The sequence below is a fragment of the Chlamydotis macqueenii genome, chromosome 9, assembly GCF_036417535.1.
Source record: "Chlamydotis macqueenii isolate bChlMac1 chromosome 9, bChlMac1.mat, whole genome shotgun sequence".
Classification (NCBI taxonomy): Eukaryota; Metazoa; Chordata; class Aves; order Otidiformes; family Otididae; genus Chlamydotis; species Chlamydotis macqueenii.
In genome coordinates this window covers 16,837,923-16,855,552 of record NC_141564.1, presented here as the reverse complement: position 1 = coordinate 16,855,552, position 17,630 = coordinate 16,837,923, and the positions used below count along the sequence as shown (strand labels likewise).

At 39.1% G+C, this 17,630-nt stretch overlaps 1 protein-coding gene across 1 annotated transcript in view; it reads right to left on the bottom strand.

The window, feature by feature from the left end:
• The window catches only part of PSMD1 (proteasome 26S subunit, non-ATPase 1), a 71,045-nt gene that overhangs the window by 13,423 nt on the left and 39,992 nt on the right, over positions 1-17,630 (bottom strand). The window contains exons 17-19 of the mRNA XM_086754751.1: positions 9,426-9,540; positions 7,012-7,128; positions 1,206-1,308 (exon numbers count right to left, since the gene is read on the bottom strand). Coding sequence (XP_086610877.1) covers positions 1,206-1,308; positions 7,012-7,128; positions 9,426-9,540 — 335 coding nt within the window. The remainder of the gene's footprint in view (positions 1-1,205; positions 1,309-7,011; positions 7,129-9,425; positions 9,541-17,630) is intronic.

Here is a 17,630-nt window from a genome sequence, read left to right as displayed (position 1 = left end):
AATTGCATTCCTTCAAAGAGACAACTGGAAGGAGTTCTCTAGTCAAACAGCAGGCAACCTACTGCTACCACAAAAGGAAAAGCAAGGAGATAGTATGTATGCAGACTGTCCTACAGGAGGGCATCAAAATCCTCCATGTTCCACTGCTTCTCCTGGGGCTAAGACTGACAGATACCCAAGATGAGATTACTGCTTCATTCAGGGCTTTCATTGGTTTTGTCAGCAAAGATTAGTTTTGCTTCTCTTTAAAACTCAGACAGCTCTATTCCTGCCTGGCCCTCTCGAGGTGGCTGTTTGTGAGAGGCAGGGGAATGCTACTCCCGTTTGGGATTTTCAGCTATGCAGCGCCCTGAGTTTGCAATGAGTGGGTGTCTGAATCGTAACAAAGTTAACCTCCCTGCACCTGGTCTTGTCTGCGGTAAGGGACTTGCCTGGTGCCCTCTTCAACTCAATTCACCGTGTTCATCAGAAATTGAAGATCAGATGAACACCTTCTCTGCAAGCCCCATCTTTCAATTTGGTTTCTAGGTGGATGGTTCTGAACTGCACCAACATACGGAGTTGTTTCAGTCTCTGCTTTGCAAGTATGAAGCTAAGAGTTGGTTATCTGGCAGAGATGTAATTTTGCTGCAAAGACTGCAGGAGCTTGTCTCTTTGCTGCTTAGATTGATAATCTCTAGAAACAACTTCTGAAGTTGCTGCTGTTTACATTTTTTTCTACTGAGATGGTTTAGGATAAAAACCTAGGCATGTTTCTTCCGAATAACTGACAGTTCAGGGAGGCAGCCACAGAAAGAAAAGTTTCTGTATGCACTGCTTTCCTTGGGAGGCCTGTCTTGTGGATCATGTACATGTTATGTTTTAAAACTGCTTATGGTAAAGGTTTGCCTTTTTCTCCCCCTTTGCCTGTCTTCTGCATTATATTTCTGTTTAACCTGTATCCTGGCAAAATGAGCATGGAAGGGCTGTATTCATTAATCATGGTTGGGTAATATATAGCAGATAAGGAGTTCGGTTCTTAAGCTGCCCTAAGCAGAGTTTATTTCTTCAATTAGCTATAATGACTTGAAATTTGCGATTTCTTGCTACGATTACACAGCAGTAATAAAGCCAGCACCTCATGTCCCAAATGAAAGCTGCTATTACAGCTATTGTAGCCAAACAAGTTTAAGAAATTCTGTCTGCTTTAAATGTTCGGGAATTACCTGCATCCAAAATGCCTTGTGCCAGGATTGCTCCAAACTTTGCCATAACATCATCATGCTTGTCATTGATCACTTTGGAATAGAGCTGTCTGAATTGGCTGACCTGCATAAAAAAAACAAATAAAAAGAAAAAAAAAAATACTATAAAACTGACTGCATGAGTCAAATATTCTGTCTTTAATGGAAGCATCCTGGATTTCTGCATCCCAGGACGACATTTATCTTTTCACCAGCTTTAGTCACTGGTGTTACAAGTCATCTCGCTAATAATTAATTACAGAGGTTTTCCCCACTTGAAGATAACCATACAGCGATTTTAAAATAGTCGGGATGGACCTGCATTTCCAAACCACATTTTTCAGGCCTCACAGCAATAGCATGAGAACCTCTGGAGCGTCACTGGAATAAAAGACCAACTGATGAGTTTGTAGCAAGAACTACTATATGTTCTTAGGTGCGTGACACTGTACTTTATTAAATTTCCTCCAATTCCTACCGCTGAAAAGCTCAAACCCATTCTGTTTTTCCTGTACAACATTTCTGCTGTATTGATAATGTCCCTATACTGCGTCATCAGCAAATTTTGCTACTGCACTCCTACCTTTTAAGTGAAAATCATTAATGAAAATATTTAATAAAGTAACAGTTTATGCCATGGTATGTTCACCATAATATCTTAAGCACACATTAGTAAGGGAAATTGGAAAACCTTTGCTTTTATTATCGTCATTACTTCAAACAGCTTCATCTTTCACTGGTTCACTAACTGTTGAAGAGACAGAACAGTATCACATCCAGGAATATCTAAGGCTTTATCACAAATTAATAACTTATGTCTTTTTAACATATACACAGTATAGCAACAATACAGCTCAAGTAATTTTTATAGCTAAAAAAATAGAGCAGGAAATCCCAATCTGCAACCCAGTCAAAACCTGGGAAGCTGCATCCCACCCACAGCATGTCTGGAAGAATCTTTTATACCTCTTCCCTAAATTAATTTTAATCCAGATATCCATGTGACATTTTGTTTTCATTTTTTTTTCTGTTTTCATAGTAAGTCTTCACTTGCTATGCTCAGAAGCAAAGGAGGTCTTTTCAAAAAGGCTCCTTCCAAGATGTCTTGAACAAGCTTATCCCCACTACTGGTCCACTTTGTTGCTGGTATTCCAAGCCCTCTTCCTACATCTGCAGCCACAGATGAGAAGACAAACTTCTACTCTAAGCAGTAGGGCCAGACACATCCACCAGAGACAAAGAGCAAAAGTTTCCAAGTATAAAATCCTAACATCAGACAACTCCCCAGCCACTTTCCACATCCAAAGAGCACGTGCCTTTCCAGGGACACCAGTGATACTTGCTCAGTGACAAGTGTCTGAAGAAAGATCCTACCTTTCATCTATGAAACACACATAGTGTCCACTGTAGGCAAAGAGGTCAAGCTTCACCCTCACCACTAGAACACACTCTAGCACAGCCTCTCATGCTCCCAGCACCTGACTGTACCAGTGAAGGAGGCTTAAACACTGACTACGACAGTGTCCTTCTGGCTTACAGCAGCACCCAGCGAACAGCCAGCAAGATGTTAACAGACAGTAATTTCTTAAGCTGTTGAAGCAAAATCTGCCAGAATTTGTCTAGTAGAGTCCTTTAATCTGCTACTGTTTTTCCTTCAAACCGCAGTAACAAGCACATCCCAAACTACTGAATAGGTTTATTTAATATGCCATGAAACCCACAAGCTCCGTTTCTCCCTTGAAATTTTCAAACACTTTAGAAGTTTTATAGCATTTGGAAATGCTATCAAGAAATTTATTTGGGTGATTTCCAAGAGGAACACTAAAACATAGGCAGTGTCTCATTTCATCTTCACTAACTATACACACACACCATTCTGACAATTAGCGCTGGCCAAAACGACATGCCACTGCTTTCAAATGAAGCCAAATGTGCAACCTTGGAAACACTGAGGAAACAACACAGGCTTTACAACATGAGAATGATACAGCACCATTTCCTACCGCAAACCCAAGGGGCTGCCATTTATCAGATTGTTTACCACTTCTCCCTCCACCAGTCAACATTCATGTGCATGAAGCCCATGAGATTGCTAAGAATAAGACTTAATGAGCAGTTAACTAAGGGAAACAGTGGCAGGTGATGTGCATGATGTTTTTTTTTTTTGCAAATGCAAGTTCTTAAGAACAAGAGTATTTAGAAATTGGTTTTTAATAAAACAGGTTTTAAACTGTTTACATGTTCTATCTTCTTCAAAAGCTGAAGTTATTCTGCACATGCTTGCTCTCTTGAAAGAGTATACAGTATGCAAAAGTATGCAATGGTAACAGGCTTACATGAAGGAATGTGAAGGTGCTACTAGAATACAGCAAAACTCATTCTTGCACTTAGCATTTCATCTAAATGGGGAAAGAAATAAAAAAAAAAAAAAAAGCAATCTGGACCTGGTTTCTTCACAGCATCTTAAAGATAATAGGCCAAAATGATTGAAGGAGGATGGAAGAAAAGCCTTGACTTTGCTTATTGTCTTCTCATTTTGCCAAGATTACTACCCTAACAGAGAAACAGGAAAAAGTAAATTCAATTCAAGATGTTAGATAAGTAGTTTGTCTCCAAAATTGCTGTCTTAATTGCCTTGCAGGTTACAAATACATAATGAAGTTGTCATTGATTACTGTTACAGTGATCTCATCACATCTATAATTTAGGATTCCATTTCACAAAATAAACTTGTTACTGTTCTATATCCTGCACTAATATGGTTCTTAAATGTATCAACAGTGGTCAGGAAAAATCATCCTGGCTGCACACGGAGGAATCGCATTTCAACTCCAAAGAGGTCAGATCAGCTCTACACAAGATCTGCTACCCCTTTTGGCACTTAAGCAAATTGCATGTTCAAGAAATCTCCATATAATGACAATTCCTTATTTAAACTCTTTATTTAAATTTTAACTCTTTAAATTATTTGTTTAAATAAAGAGTATTATTTGTTTAAAGAGAGTGAGCATGACAAAAAGGAAGATGAATACAAAGGAAAGAGGACAGTAAAGATTATTCAAAGGCATAAATCTACATTCTCTCACAACAAAAATGTTTTTTTTTAATAACAAATTACTTTGATTCTTAAATGTGTTTATTGCTGGCATTTCAGCATTGCAATGCTCAGCTCTCAAAACTCTGGATTTATTTTATTGCAGGAAAATCTAGTTCTGTTCAAGGAAGTTTGTTTGCTACTGTCTTCATCTCAAATTACCACCAGATAATTTAAAGTCCTTCTATCACAAAGCTCACAAAAAAAATATATTTACAAAAAAAAAAAAATCCTAGAACAGACAAAATTGAAAAGTAATGAAGGAAGCTGGTCAGAGTATATGTCACAATCTTTATGAAAATCACCATCTCTCACATACAAAGCATCATGAAGTATTTAGCAGCAGTGAGATGATGATAAATAAAATTTAGCTTCTCTGTAACCTCATCAAGACCACATGTACAGCTTGAGATACGAAATCCATCATGTCCCTCTTACTAGCTGCTTATCCAGCAATGCAAATATGCACATACATCAGGTTAGACACTGGCACACAGTGCACCAGTGTGCCACTTAGGAATCTGATCAGATCAAAATATGTCACTAATCCAAAATTGGCTAGATTTCTGAACTCCACCCTTTCACACCAGAGTAAAATAATTTTGCTTCAGACTGGCAGAGAGTTCCAAAAAAAGTTTCCCATGGATAACAAATAACTTAATTAGTAGCATATTGTTCAAAATATTCCTTTTACTTTAGAGCAATAAACTATGACTGTTATAACTAACTTTTGGGGTGTTCAAGACAAGTACAATTTATTAAATGTGTTTAGTTCCCAAATTAGCAGAATATTTCAGGGATTATTTATTAGTTTATAATCTGTATACTTGAGGGGTTGGTTTGTTTCTTTTTAATATCTGCAGTGCTTCTCTGACTGGTAATGAATTGCCTTCTGTATCTGTATTATGTAACACCACACAAATTTTGGCTCAAACAAGGCTCCAAGCATAAAGCTTTTCCAGTTCTTCTCCCAATTTTAATCAAGCCACTGAACCCCAGACCATCTATCTCAGCCTGTATTTGCTAGCCAACTATTTTAATCACCCACTTAACAAGTCTAGGTATTACATGTACCTCTGAAGTCAAGGTTACCAGGCCTCTTTGGGGAAAGAGATCTGACTTATTACAAACCTCAAATAATCATATTTTTGCTAGCTGTTTTCCTGTCTGTTTTTCTTTAGGACACACAGACTCCTTCACCTATCATCTCCAAAAGACTGAAACTCCAACAGACAGACTCAGCAAGTAATCAACAACAGCCTCAGATATCTGACTGACTCAGAGCAATCTGCGATTCCCATCCCAAGAGGATCAGGGTGCTTTGCAAACAAAAATTAATTTATCCTCATAATCTCCTTTCATAGAAGCAGGTATCATCCTTATTTCTTTCAGATGGGAAACTGAAGCACAGGAGACCTATGCGATTTGCTCAGCATTAATGGAGCGTAGAATGGTTAAACTTGATCTCCCACATGGAGGGCTGGCATTCCAAGCACCTGACCAAGGAAGAAACAGTAAAAACAGCAATAAGTTTCTTTCCACATTACAGAGACTTTCTATCTTGCAAGATGAGGGGATCCAACAGAACTCTAGCGTTCTCCACTGGCTTATTCAGTTGAACTACAATTCTGATAACATAAACAACACTCCCAGATTCTGCTCAGTGAAAACAAATTTTTGTTTTGTTTTGTTTTAAATAATTCAAAGGAACAAACTATCTGCCAGCAAATCTTCATGTTCCATGACTTGGAAATACCCAAACACCTGTATTTTTAGATTTCCTTCACTGAGTTTCCCAAGTAAAATTTTCCACTGGACAAAGAGGTCTTTTTTTCTCCCCATCCAAATGCAGCAGAAAAGTGCCTGTTTTTATCACAGCTCATTTTCTAAAATGACATCAATAAAAGCAACCGATATATGGCAGATAAGTAGCAAAGTACCAGCTACTGCTCTGCCTCAGCACTCACCAGAGCAGATGAAACGTGGAACCTCAGGGCTCCTATTAATGTGGACTTTCAGCCTGTACAAATGTTTGCATATCATCACCTGTCATATAGTCACAGGGCAATGTATTTTTAAAAGCTAAATGCGGCATATGTAACCCTTTTTGCCTTCTGAGCAGAAGGAAAAACTCCATTAAAAAAAAAACCAAAACCTGCTATAAAGTCACTAAGCCAGTTCCAACAGCAGAAACTGTTTCACCTGAAGAGTGTAAGACTAGCTACAGAAGAAACATAGTTATTAACAGGACTTCCCTGCAGGGTGATCACATCCAAAACTAAGTTTATTATCACCAAAACCAACTCATTTACTAAATAACAGCGTTCATGAGGCCTGCATGCTCATTATTTATGAGCATGCAGGCCTCAGTACATGTTAGTGGAAGACAGTGACTTCCACACCATTACAAGATGCTTTTAGACCTTTTAAGGAAGGACATTTATTCTTGTAACACCTAGAGTTAAAGTGCTGTCATCTATCAGGCACGTGTTGATCAGCTATGCATCACTCCCCCATTCAAAAGTGCATGCTCTGATCCACGTAGGAGGCTCCTGCTGTGCATTCAGCTCTGGCTCTTTACAAGGCACCCACACTCTCTTGCCAATGCTGACCTGCAGTGCCAAGCACTAAAGACTTGGCATCCCAGACCATTTTTCCACCTAACAAGCTAGTATGTAAGGTATGCCATGTTACCTTTGGGCAGGTGATCTCAGTCTGCTGGATCATTATAAGGGCAGATGCAATCAGAGCTCCTTGACGTACATAGTTCACAGGATCATTTGTCATTGGCTCAAGTAGATTAATTGCTTCCTAAAAAAAACAAGAAATAAGCAGTCACAAAGTTAATATTACTATTTTTAGTACCCCAGGATTCAGTACTCTAATGGAATGTTATCATATTGATGCTATCAGAGATACCTTTAAATATATTTTGTCTGTTCTTGCTAAATGAAGCAGAAATCTGTATTTCTGTGGACTTTAACCTAAATATCGCGGAAAAAAAACCCCACAAAAATCAAGTGATAGATGGAGCAAGATCTACCTGCAGAAACAGGGCAACGGATAAGCAACCGTTGTAAGCAACAGATGCATTAATCACATTAGAACTACTGACATGCCTTAAAGAGTACACATCAATTATTTGTACACTTTCTTTGCCATTCTTCCCAACAAAATACATCACCGTTACCTTCATTTTCTGCGTAAGGAACAAATGAGACGGTAAAACAATCCAAGTCCCAAATTCTTGGCCTTACACTTTATTGTGAGAAGTTGTAACATTTAACATCACATGAAAGCATTCATTTCAAACCTATATCAAGTGAGGCTGCCTCTGAGGACCCATAGAGTAAATCTAGGTTTTTAAAACATTTCAAAACGCTCTTCAAATTCAGTAACTTCCTAGCTAAGTGCAACAGGAACATTATCTACAATGATCTGTTAATAAGCATTCCTTTCAACGCAGTCATTGATTATGAAAAGTTATAAGACAGTCTATTGTTATAAATGTGGCTTAGATGTATTCAAGACCAGCATGGGCAATTTGCAGTCATCTCAGAATAAATCATCTCTTTAGACATGTATTTTCATCTCCATTTACAGTTCTGCCACTTTGCAAGCCATGACTGAAACATACACAGGATTATTACAGACACAAACTCATTTCTAACCATGCAAGGTCATCAGCACACATTACACAGGACAACCGAGCTCATCTAAACTCACTGCTACCAAAACAAGATCCTTCTCCTTCCTCCATTTCCCTTCAGCTACCCAGCCCCCTCCTTTTCCCTGTGTAAGCTGCAGCCCTTGTCTCATCTCTCAGTGAGCTTTTCCAGCTTGATAATTCAACAAAGAACTGTGCCCTTTGTTGTGGTTATCTGGGTCAGTATTCTCCAAGTCTGTGTCTGAATCAGCTAACTAGGGAGCTGGACATGACACAGAGCAAAAGATGGCAGGAGGGACCAAGATGACCTATTTCAACAGCAGCAAGTTGTTAGCGGGCTCAGCCAGCCTGTACCAGCCATGCTCTTCATATCTAAGTGGAACAAACCTTAGATAGCAGCTTGTACAGCCATGGGCTGCACAGATAAATTTGGTCTGTGGCAACACAGAGGCCTTCTAAAAGCAATCTGAAATGGCACGCGAAGCAAACCGTTAGATACTCTTTGGAACAGTAGAGATAACAGTCAGGCATTCACCTTAAGAAGCTCAAGAGCTCTTTTAATCTATTATGTAATCTTCTGATTACAGAAGTTAGTCAGAATCACTTGGCAATCTCTTGCACTGAGCTCCTGTCTGTCTACACTTAAACCGAGGATGTGAGCAAATGCACGTCTCCCAGCACAGACGTCTCCCAGTGTTACGTATGTCAGGGTGAGGCTTTTAAAAGCACCTATTTTGAAACTGCGTACAGATGATAGATACACGTGGGTGAAGTGGAAGTTGACTTCCTGCTTGTCCCACTGAGCACCCACTTCCCACAGCAGAAGTGGAAATCCTTCTACTCTAAAGGGTCTCTGCTATCATCTCTGAGAACTATCCTTCAATGACACTTATAAAGCAAGAATAAAATTTACTGGCTGCAAATTACACACCGGAAACCACAGTAAATTTCATTAAATTTAATTGCACTTGGCTTTACTAGAGGGATCTTCCATGACTTGTTTATCACAGAAAAGAAGAAAGGAGCTAGAAGTTATGCAAAACACCTGCTGTTTTCCTGTCACTAGCACTGCTCCCCCTAAAGCAATCCATAAAAAATCAACTCTAAGGGCAAAGGAGTATTGATTGTGGAGTACTGAAAATACATTTAAAGCGACAACTTGACAGCAAGAAAACTCCAATAAAAGTTTTGAAGACAGAATTCCAAGAATATGGCAATAATGTATAAAAACATTCTTCTACTTCATCTATTCTGTACAAGCAGGAAGATTCTCTGTGCCCAGGACAGCTGAAGAATTTAAGGAAGTACTGCTGTACTCCAGCTGGCTAGCAGTGTACATGTGCGAGAAATCTGATCTCCATGTGTGATGTTTCTGCACAAATGTCTCTGTGAAAGGAGAAAGCAGAAAGAGTCTTGGCAACTGATAGCTTCTGGTCCTCACCTTGTTTCCAGTGCCCGCACAGCAGATACCCAAAGCCATGGCAGCCCCATAACGGACATGGGGATTGTAGCTCTCCGACAGCAAAGAAACCACGCTTGGACACTGCTCAGGAGTCCTAAAGAAAGGCAAAAAAAGAATGTTAGTTGTTATTATTGTTCTTCAAAATATGGAGACTTCACTCTGTTCATACTGGAAAATTTAAAAATTGTCCTTCCACACCGCATATTTTGCATTTCTGAAAGTGTAACTAGAGAGACGGAATGGACTAAGAGGAGAACAGGGGAGTCCACAAATGAATAAACTTCCCTATCACTGCAGGTATTGCACACAGTCCCCAGTACTGAAGTTTTCCTTTTTAGTGTGTGTTGTCTGCCTTTAAAAGATTACTCAGCAGAATGACATATCCTTTGGGACTGAGGTCTTTATTGCTAGAAATCATGCTGTCGTAACAGATTTTCCATTAGCAGAGGTTTACTCTCCATGAGAGAGACAGTATTAAATCCTACATCAGCCAACACAAAACTCAACTCCAATATTCAATCAGTCTTCAAGGGTAGTGAGTCCCAAGCTCCCTTCCGCAATCACTGCTTCTGCTAACTCTTCCTCACCCCCACCTACTGCTGTAAATCAAAGCGCGTGAGGAGACGCTGATACAACACGCACTTCCAACCAGTGTATCAGCAACGGCTAATGTCGCCTCCTTACAGCATCATACTGTGACATTGCTGCCTTTTAAGGTATCTGAAAAGGGAGCATATGCTCCATGCCTCACCTGCTGAGAACCAGTGTCCTGCTGGTCATTACAGCAAAAGAATTTCTATCCCAGTGCTGGGGGAGATGAAAGGGAACCCTTAATTTCCTACAGCAAGAAGCACATGTTGCTAATGCAAACAGTCTTGTGAATATTGAGTATTTCTGAAGTAGGGCAGAACTCACTTACAGGTGTGGATATATTCAATTCCCTCCTGTCTTTGTAGTTATATTTATCACTCTGTTAATTTTGATGTCACAGAAATCACTTTTTACTGTCATACACTGCCAATTTCAGCATTTCTAATGCAGCAAAGGCAAAATGGTTTGTAAAATAAACATCTCTGCATCAGACAAGTCTGCATTCTGAACTCATAGGCATAGCAAGCACACCCATTACAGCTAATCTGTTAAATTTACCCAATCTCATGATCCAATGAACACAAGAGTAATGAAGGAATGTGATTTGCAAGTACATGCTCATGAAAAAGAAAGATGAGAAACTATAAATTGTAAGTGATTTAATTATGTCTGTTTTCAAAGTGCACATCATCTGTTTATCCACTCCATCTCACTGCGTCTTGCAGCCCAGACTAACTTTTTAATTGTGACATTCACAATCCTAAAAGCAGTTTTGCAAGCCATTTACTTTGACTATAAGCTGATTTCAGATTGAAACCTACAAAGGAAGAGCCAAGAACACCTCAGTTTTAGCTTCCCTTCCTGGTTTTGCTATACTGAAAGACGGAGGTTAGAGGGTGGTGTGTTGGGCACAGGAAATACAGGATCATGTATGAAATGTCTTTCAAAGCACTCAAGATTAGAAAAACCATTACTGAGTATGCTCCAGCATTGGTTTTATTTAAATGAATACCTGAATCACAGAAAACAGAGATCAAAAAGACCTTTAACAATAACCTAGTTCATACTCTCCTTTCATTGTGACTGGGGTCAGAAGACATGCTCATATAACTACACTCATACTTCAGTTACACTCTACACACAAAATCAGTCCATTTCTGCTCTATTTCAACACTTTCCCATAGTCTTCTCTGATAATAGTCCTAAACTCCACCTCACACTCCTCTCTCCTGCTCTAGTTTATCACAGAGAGGCACCACCAGCACACAGGCTCCAGTCTTCCCTCGAGCATTGCTGAAGGGACCCGAAGGCACCCCGGTGTCCGCGGCCACCCAACGCCTCAGCAGTAAGGGCAGCAAGTACTCAGATCTCCTCCCTGACCCCTGCTTCCAACAGTCTGCTTCTTTTGAGTTTTCCTAAAACATGGGAATGGGGAAAGAATCTCATTTACCACTACCACCTTACAAAATAACTCCCTTCAAAACAGCAGCAAAGAAAAAACCAAAGCACCTAAAATAAGGGAGGAACAAACACAGAAGTTGCTGGAAACTCTGCTGTCTCTAAGATGCAGCTGTGATGACAAATGTTAAGAAAGGAGGAAGAGCTGAGAAACAGAACAATTCTGTCCTGCAAACAAGCAGTAAAAGTGAAGACTATAAACTGAAAGACACATTTAAAACTACCTGTCAGTCTCTTGCTCATGTAACAGCTTGGACGCTGACAATGTTTTTTTAAAAATGAGCTGATGTGGAGACCAGGAATCACAAACCCTGCAATAAATGAGCCCAAGCATTCAGCCGCACAGAAGACTTCAGCTCTTGCACAAAGACTCTTAACACCTTTGTGTTTGCTTTACTTCAGCAAATGTTGAACGGGCAGATTGTGAGCCAAAGAAGAGAAAAACATCTTCTGGCAAAGATGTAATTATATATTTTGAAGCATTAATCATTAAATTCCTGTTGAGAAGACTGGATTTTACAGAATCACTAACTTGGACACATCTTTGTGTCTAAAGGCTCAGAAGCTCAACACAGTTTTTATTACAAAATCAGGAGTAATGTACACTAATTCATTATGGAATTCTTGGCCAGTTTTCCATTATTTGTAGTCATTATTTTAAAGACTTTCATCTCAAATCTATCCATAAAACAGTCAAACATTTTGACAAGGGGCCTTCTGTAAATCCACTCTGGGAGTTAAAGCTACTTAAGGGGTCCCACCACTTTCCTCAGTAACACAGCCTTCTCAATCCTGCAATCTTCAAAAAGCATCTTCCCACATAATAGAGAACTAGAAGGCAGAATCACAAGTGGGCAGAGGAAGCTGAAGAGCCTTATAAAAATGCTTATCAGAGGAACAGGGCTTCAGTATACAAGAGCACTGTTGGCATCAATGCTTAAGCAGTAACATTTGTTTCCTCGCTTTACAGCTGAGATGTCTATAAAGTTCTACACACTGTTGCCAAAGGTTAGCCCATATAAAACTAAAATGACACTTAGTAAAATTCATAAAACGCAAACCAATCCTTTCAAGTGATTAGAAGAAAAACTAAAAAGCCCTCATAAGCAGTTACAGGCTGCAATCATGCTCCCATACCACTACTTCCAACTGGTAATCCAGTTGGGGAACGTGTTTAAAACATGACCATGTTCTCCTCCCCCTGGCCTGAAGTTTTCACCGTTCACTTAGTGCACGGCCACATGAGCTGCTGACTTGACATTCAGCACAACAGAGGGGCAGTCCTGCTGCTGACAAAGGAAGTTTCCACTTCACTGGTACTAAGCCCCACGCAGATTCCCAAATCAAGTTTGCCCCGCCAGCTCCCTGCTGGGGACCTCCACCACTCTGTTGTGCTGATGGCTGAATCAATGTGGTTACCGAGTAGAAAACTCTGGTGGGAAAGAAAGAAGTAACGAAGAGTGTGAGAAAACTTAAAAACAGGACAAAAAACAAAACAAAACAAAAACTGGTTTGTCAAAAGTCAAACTCAGCAACAGGCTACTTTTACTCAGTCCTAATACAGACATCTGTCATCACTGCAAGTTAAACACAGAAGACAACATCGCATGAAATACCAAGTTAACATCTAGAGATTTAGTGGGTAGAGGTTTCATCTCCAGACACAAATATTCTCTTAAAAGTCATAGTAAAAATTCTAAACCTGGAGTATATGAAATATATTTTGAGGACAGAAGCAATGTACCACAGTCCTCTAGCTTCATCTTCCCATAACAGCAATTTCATCTAAAAATTCCTACATATCTTAGAGATAGGTGTCCTGGTTCTGGCTAGGATAGAGCTAATATTCACCTGAGCTGGGTGGAGAACTGGAGCTGGTAGCCCCTATGGCTGGGGCACCCAGCTGGGATAATTAACTAATTAGCTAACAGCTGGGGTTAATTTACCCAAATTAGCCAAAGTGCCATTCCATCCCATCTGACATCATGCTCAGTATATAAGTGAGGAGGGTGCTGAGGGAAGCCTCCTGCTACTTGGAAGAAACTACTATGGAGATTTGTTGTAAGCCATTGTACTGTATTTGTATTCCATCACTGTTTTGTTTTCTTCTGTTATATTTACTTTTTTGTTCAATCTCAACCCACATCTTTTTGCTGTTTTATTTTTTTCTTTACCAATTCTCCCTTCTGTCCCACTGGAGGGTGAGGGGAGTGAGAGAGAGACTGTGTAGTCTGGTCCTGATCGGGGCTGAACTACGACAACAGGCAATGTCTATTTTTAAAAACCAAATTATCTTTAATGCTCCGGTTCCTTCCTTTTTTCCTAACACTGGCTTTGCTCAAGCAGTTTGCTTTTGCAATTACATTTTACTACAGCAGCAAAACAACAATAAAAGATCAGTCTGATTATTTCCTTCATTTTCATCTGAAAATTGCTCAACTGCTCCTATATAAGCCCCCAAAACACAGACATCAGTGAACCCAGATCCATATATAAGAAACCACCATCATAACTAGCTTCAACCTTGTTCTCTGTTACCAGGAAACTAAGTAAATCAAGAAGCCAAAAAATCCTCTAAGTTTCTTCTGTAGGATTCCTACACAGTAGTCAGCTACAGCTGTGTTTCCACCCTGCACCAGGATGAGTTTTACTGCTGCGTTAAATGGGCTGCAGATGAAGGACTGCCTCCAAGATCCAGTTTGTTTGTTTCGTTAGTCGTTAACAAAACCGTAAAGAAAAATAAAGATACACCAAGTCAGCAATGAGAGATTCTCAACAAAATAGAATAGCTAGCATTTTATTAGTTTTACTCATGCAACTGGTTGCTCTCAAAACCTCCACAAGACACAAATGCTATATGCCTAAGGATTTTGAATGTTCACTGAAACCAGAACCAGAGAGAACACAAAGGAGTTACCTAACTCCTACCCAATCACCTCAGCTTCAACTTTGATCTCATTCTTGGGGATGTTAATCTCCTGGACATAAACGTAAGTGACATTTATGCGCATATAAATATTATATTATATATAAAGAGCTGCTACTTAGCTTGTAAGTGCCCAAGAATTTCTGAGAAACCAAAGAAAGTTTTGGATTCTTCATTACTTTCAAAAAGAGAGAAAATAAAGTTTTTCTTCAGCCTCTAGTGCAAAAATTCACAAAATAAACCCCATGAAATGGACTGTTACTAACATAGACTAACAGGAGCAAAACCAGCCAGATCAGCTGGACACAGAAGGTGGCCAGTTTTCCTTCCAATCCGTTATGTTGACCATGGGAAGTTCTCCACAGTTTGTACCAAACTCTGAAATTGTACTTCTTTTCACCAGGAACAATTTCTTACAGCAGCTCTATTAGGAATCCGTAAGGCACCTAAATTGGGCCTTTTTCCAAAGGTAATTACAAATGCAACATCTGCAGATAAAAAACTCTTAGTAGGCTTTGCTTACAAGAGCCTTCTTGAGCTAGTGAAAGTTGAGAAACACATTGACTCTGTTTAACAATCCACTCACATCTTTTTTTTTTCCAAAAGGCAAGCAACAACACCACAAGATAAATTAATAACTCAAATTGCCATATCTTGAACCACAGTTCACTTAGTTTCTTAGATCATAGCCCAGTGACAATCACATCCAAATACCTTTGTGCACTTTACCTCCAACTCTGTAAACTACACATCTTGAAGCTTAGGGGACTACTGCCATTTCTCTTTATAGTTCAGTAGTATTTAAACATGAAACTCTGTATATGTATAAAAGGTAGCATCAATAAGTAAATAAACCAAATACTGAAAATAAACCATCACATTGGTCTTGTGATTAAGACTAAAAATGGAAGTGTCTGAAGCATCACTAACATACACTTATTCTTTAATCTAAATATTTAAGGACTTTACAACTCAGTGAAAAATGAAATGTCGAGAATTAAAGAACAATGACAAATATATCTTTTAAATTCCTCATTAAGTCTCCCTAGTGATATTTCAAAAGAGTCTAAATATTTATGACTTTCTAAACTAGTGGACATAAATTAATCATTTGATACAGAACTATTTCTACAAGTTACTTTGGTAGTGCAGTGATAGATTAAAAAAAAAAAAGAAAAGCTTAACAGAAATTTCATTTCATCCATAAATGAGTTAATAAAGGAGGAATGCAAATATCTAACTGCACAATTTACAGTCATTTCTGAAGCAGGTGTACATAGCAGAGGGGGGAAAACATACAAGATGGAAAACCTGCAGAGAAAAATGCGACAAACTGACATATTTTGGTGTAGAATAAGCACAGGTGTAAACCTTGTCTCTTTCTCCGTCGACAAAAAGGATCCAAGCTATTCCTGTGCCAGGAATTTCCAGCAACTATCTCACGCGCAACAGTCTCCTTCTCCAGAATGTTTTTTTCTGAAATGCCTCCTGGTTGTCTAAGACTTGTTGAAGAATGAGAACTCCTAGGAGGCCTCCCACTGTCAGGAGGAGGAGGGTGAGTGCTGCCAGCAGGCACAGCAGATGAACTTGAGGGATAAGCACCGGCTGAACAACACCGTCACCAGTGTCAGCTCACATCTAATGTGGACATGGCTCCATTCAAATAAAATAGCATTGGCAATTTGAGAACAGAAACAACAGCAAGGGGTGGAAAAAAAATATATATGCATGGTTCAAATATTCCAGTTACGGTGGACCAGGACTGGGGTCTAGCAAGACTTAGAGTTTACCACTCGTTAAGAGAAGAGAGGAACTGGACAGAGGGGCAGAGCAGTGGCCTGCACAAAAAGCCTGGCCAGAAGCATGCAATGAAGAACCTGCTGCAGATCTGTAACAGATATACAGAAGGATTGTTTCTCAGAAATTATTCAAACTTCTGAAAATTAAAAAAAAAAATAAAAAAAAAAAATCACAGAATGTAGATAAGTTCTTAAGCCATCTGAAATGAAACAATGCACCAAGTAGGTATATATGCTAAGTAAGCCTACAGGCAAGTAAATTTACATCATCTTTCTCTATGAGTTCCTAAGAAAACACTGTTTTCATGCATATTTAAAAAAAAATAAATCTCCTTTTCAATTAGATACGAGTGTGTTTATATAGCTTTCATCAGAGCAATTTGCAGACAACAGTACAGCCTTCAGCTGGTGCTTCATCAAGGTGCTGCCTGCTTCCCAATTTACTTAATTTAGCCATTCGAGTGGCTAAAGATATGATTTTGTCATAGAAATTACACTATAACATCCACTGAGGCATTCCAGAGAAGTGGGAGCACTTGATTGTAACTGACCAAAACAGCTCTTTACCGCAGTAACCAACAGTAAGATCTGTGAAGAAATTTCATAAAGTAGTACTACAGAACTCAAGCTGACAAAATTACATTTCTATAACTCTGATACTTCCCCTACACTGAAGTGACTGTGCTGTGAAAGAGAAAATGTGAAAAGTAAAAAAAAAAAAGAAAAATCCTCTTTCAAGATAATGATTCAGCTCCAACAAGCTGATCAGGAACTGATGCTGATTATTCTGATGACATTAATGCAGATGGTTCTGGTAGATGCATTTTTTTTTTCCAAGTAACAGTTAGATTAATGTCAGGAGAGCCCTCAAGATTTATAAAATAAAACAGAAGCTGATTAGACGTAGTTGAGCTTAAGGAAAACTGAATCTAAATGCTCATCAGCCCAATACAGTATTGTCCTCTCCTGATTTAGCTTTTTGTACGTTTTCATGTGCTCCGCTCTCTCAGTACTGTCAGAGGTGACAAGGGGGAGACGGTCAGATAAGGAAACAGAATTACCACAGCTGGGTTAATCTTTATTTCCTAATATATACTCTTCTGAAGAACAAAGATATCAAAAATCAGTTGTAAATGAATACAGCATGTAATCTTACTGAAGGTTTCCTTTAAACAGGAAAAATAAGGAACAAGTGAAAACTACTTTGCTGGAAATTCTATTGTATAATTGGAACACAGTTTAAGTCAAGTACTTCTATTAATTTCAGGCAGCAGCTTTCTCTCTTTGGCCCCGAAGTAGCTGTATCCTAAAGATAAGATTGTTTAAAAAAAAAAATCAAATACAAATTGATTCACAGTTCACTGAGGACTCTGTTCTCAGCTCAAGCCTGGTGAGCACTAGCAATTCATG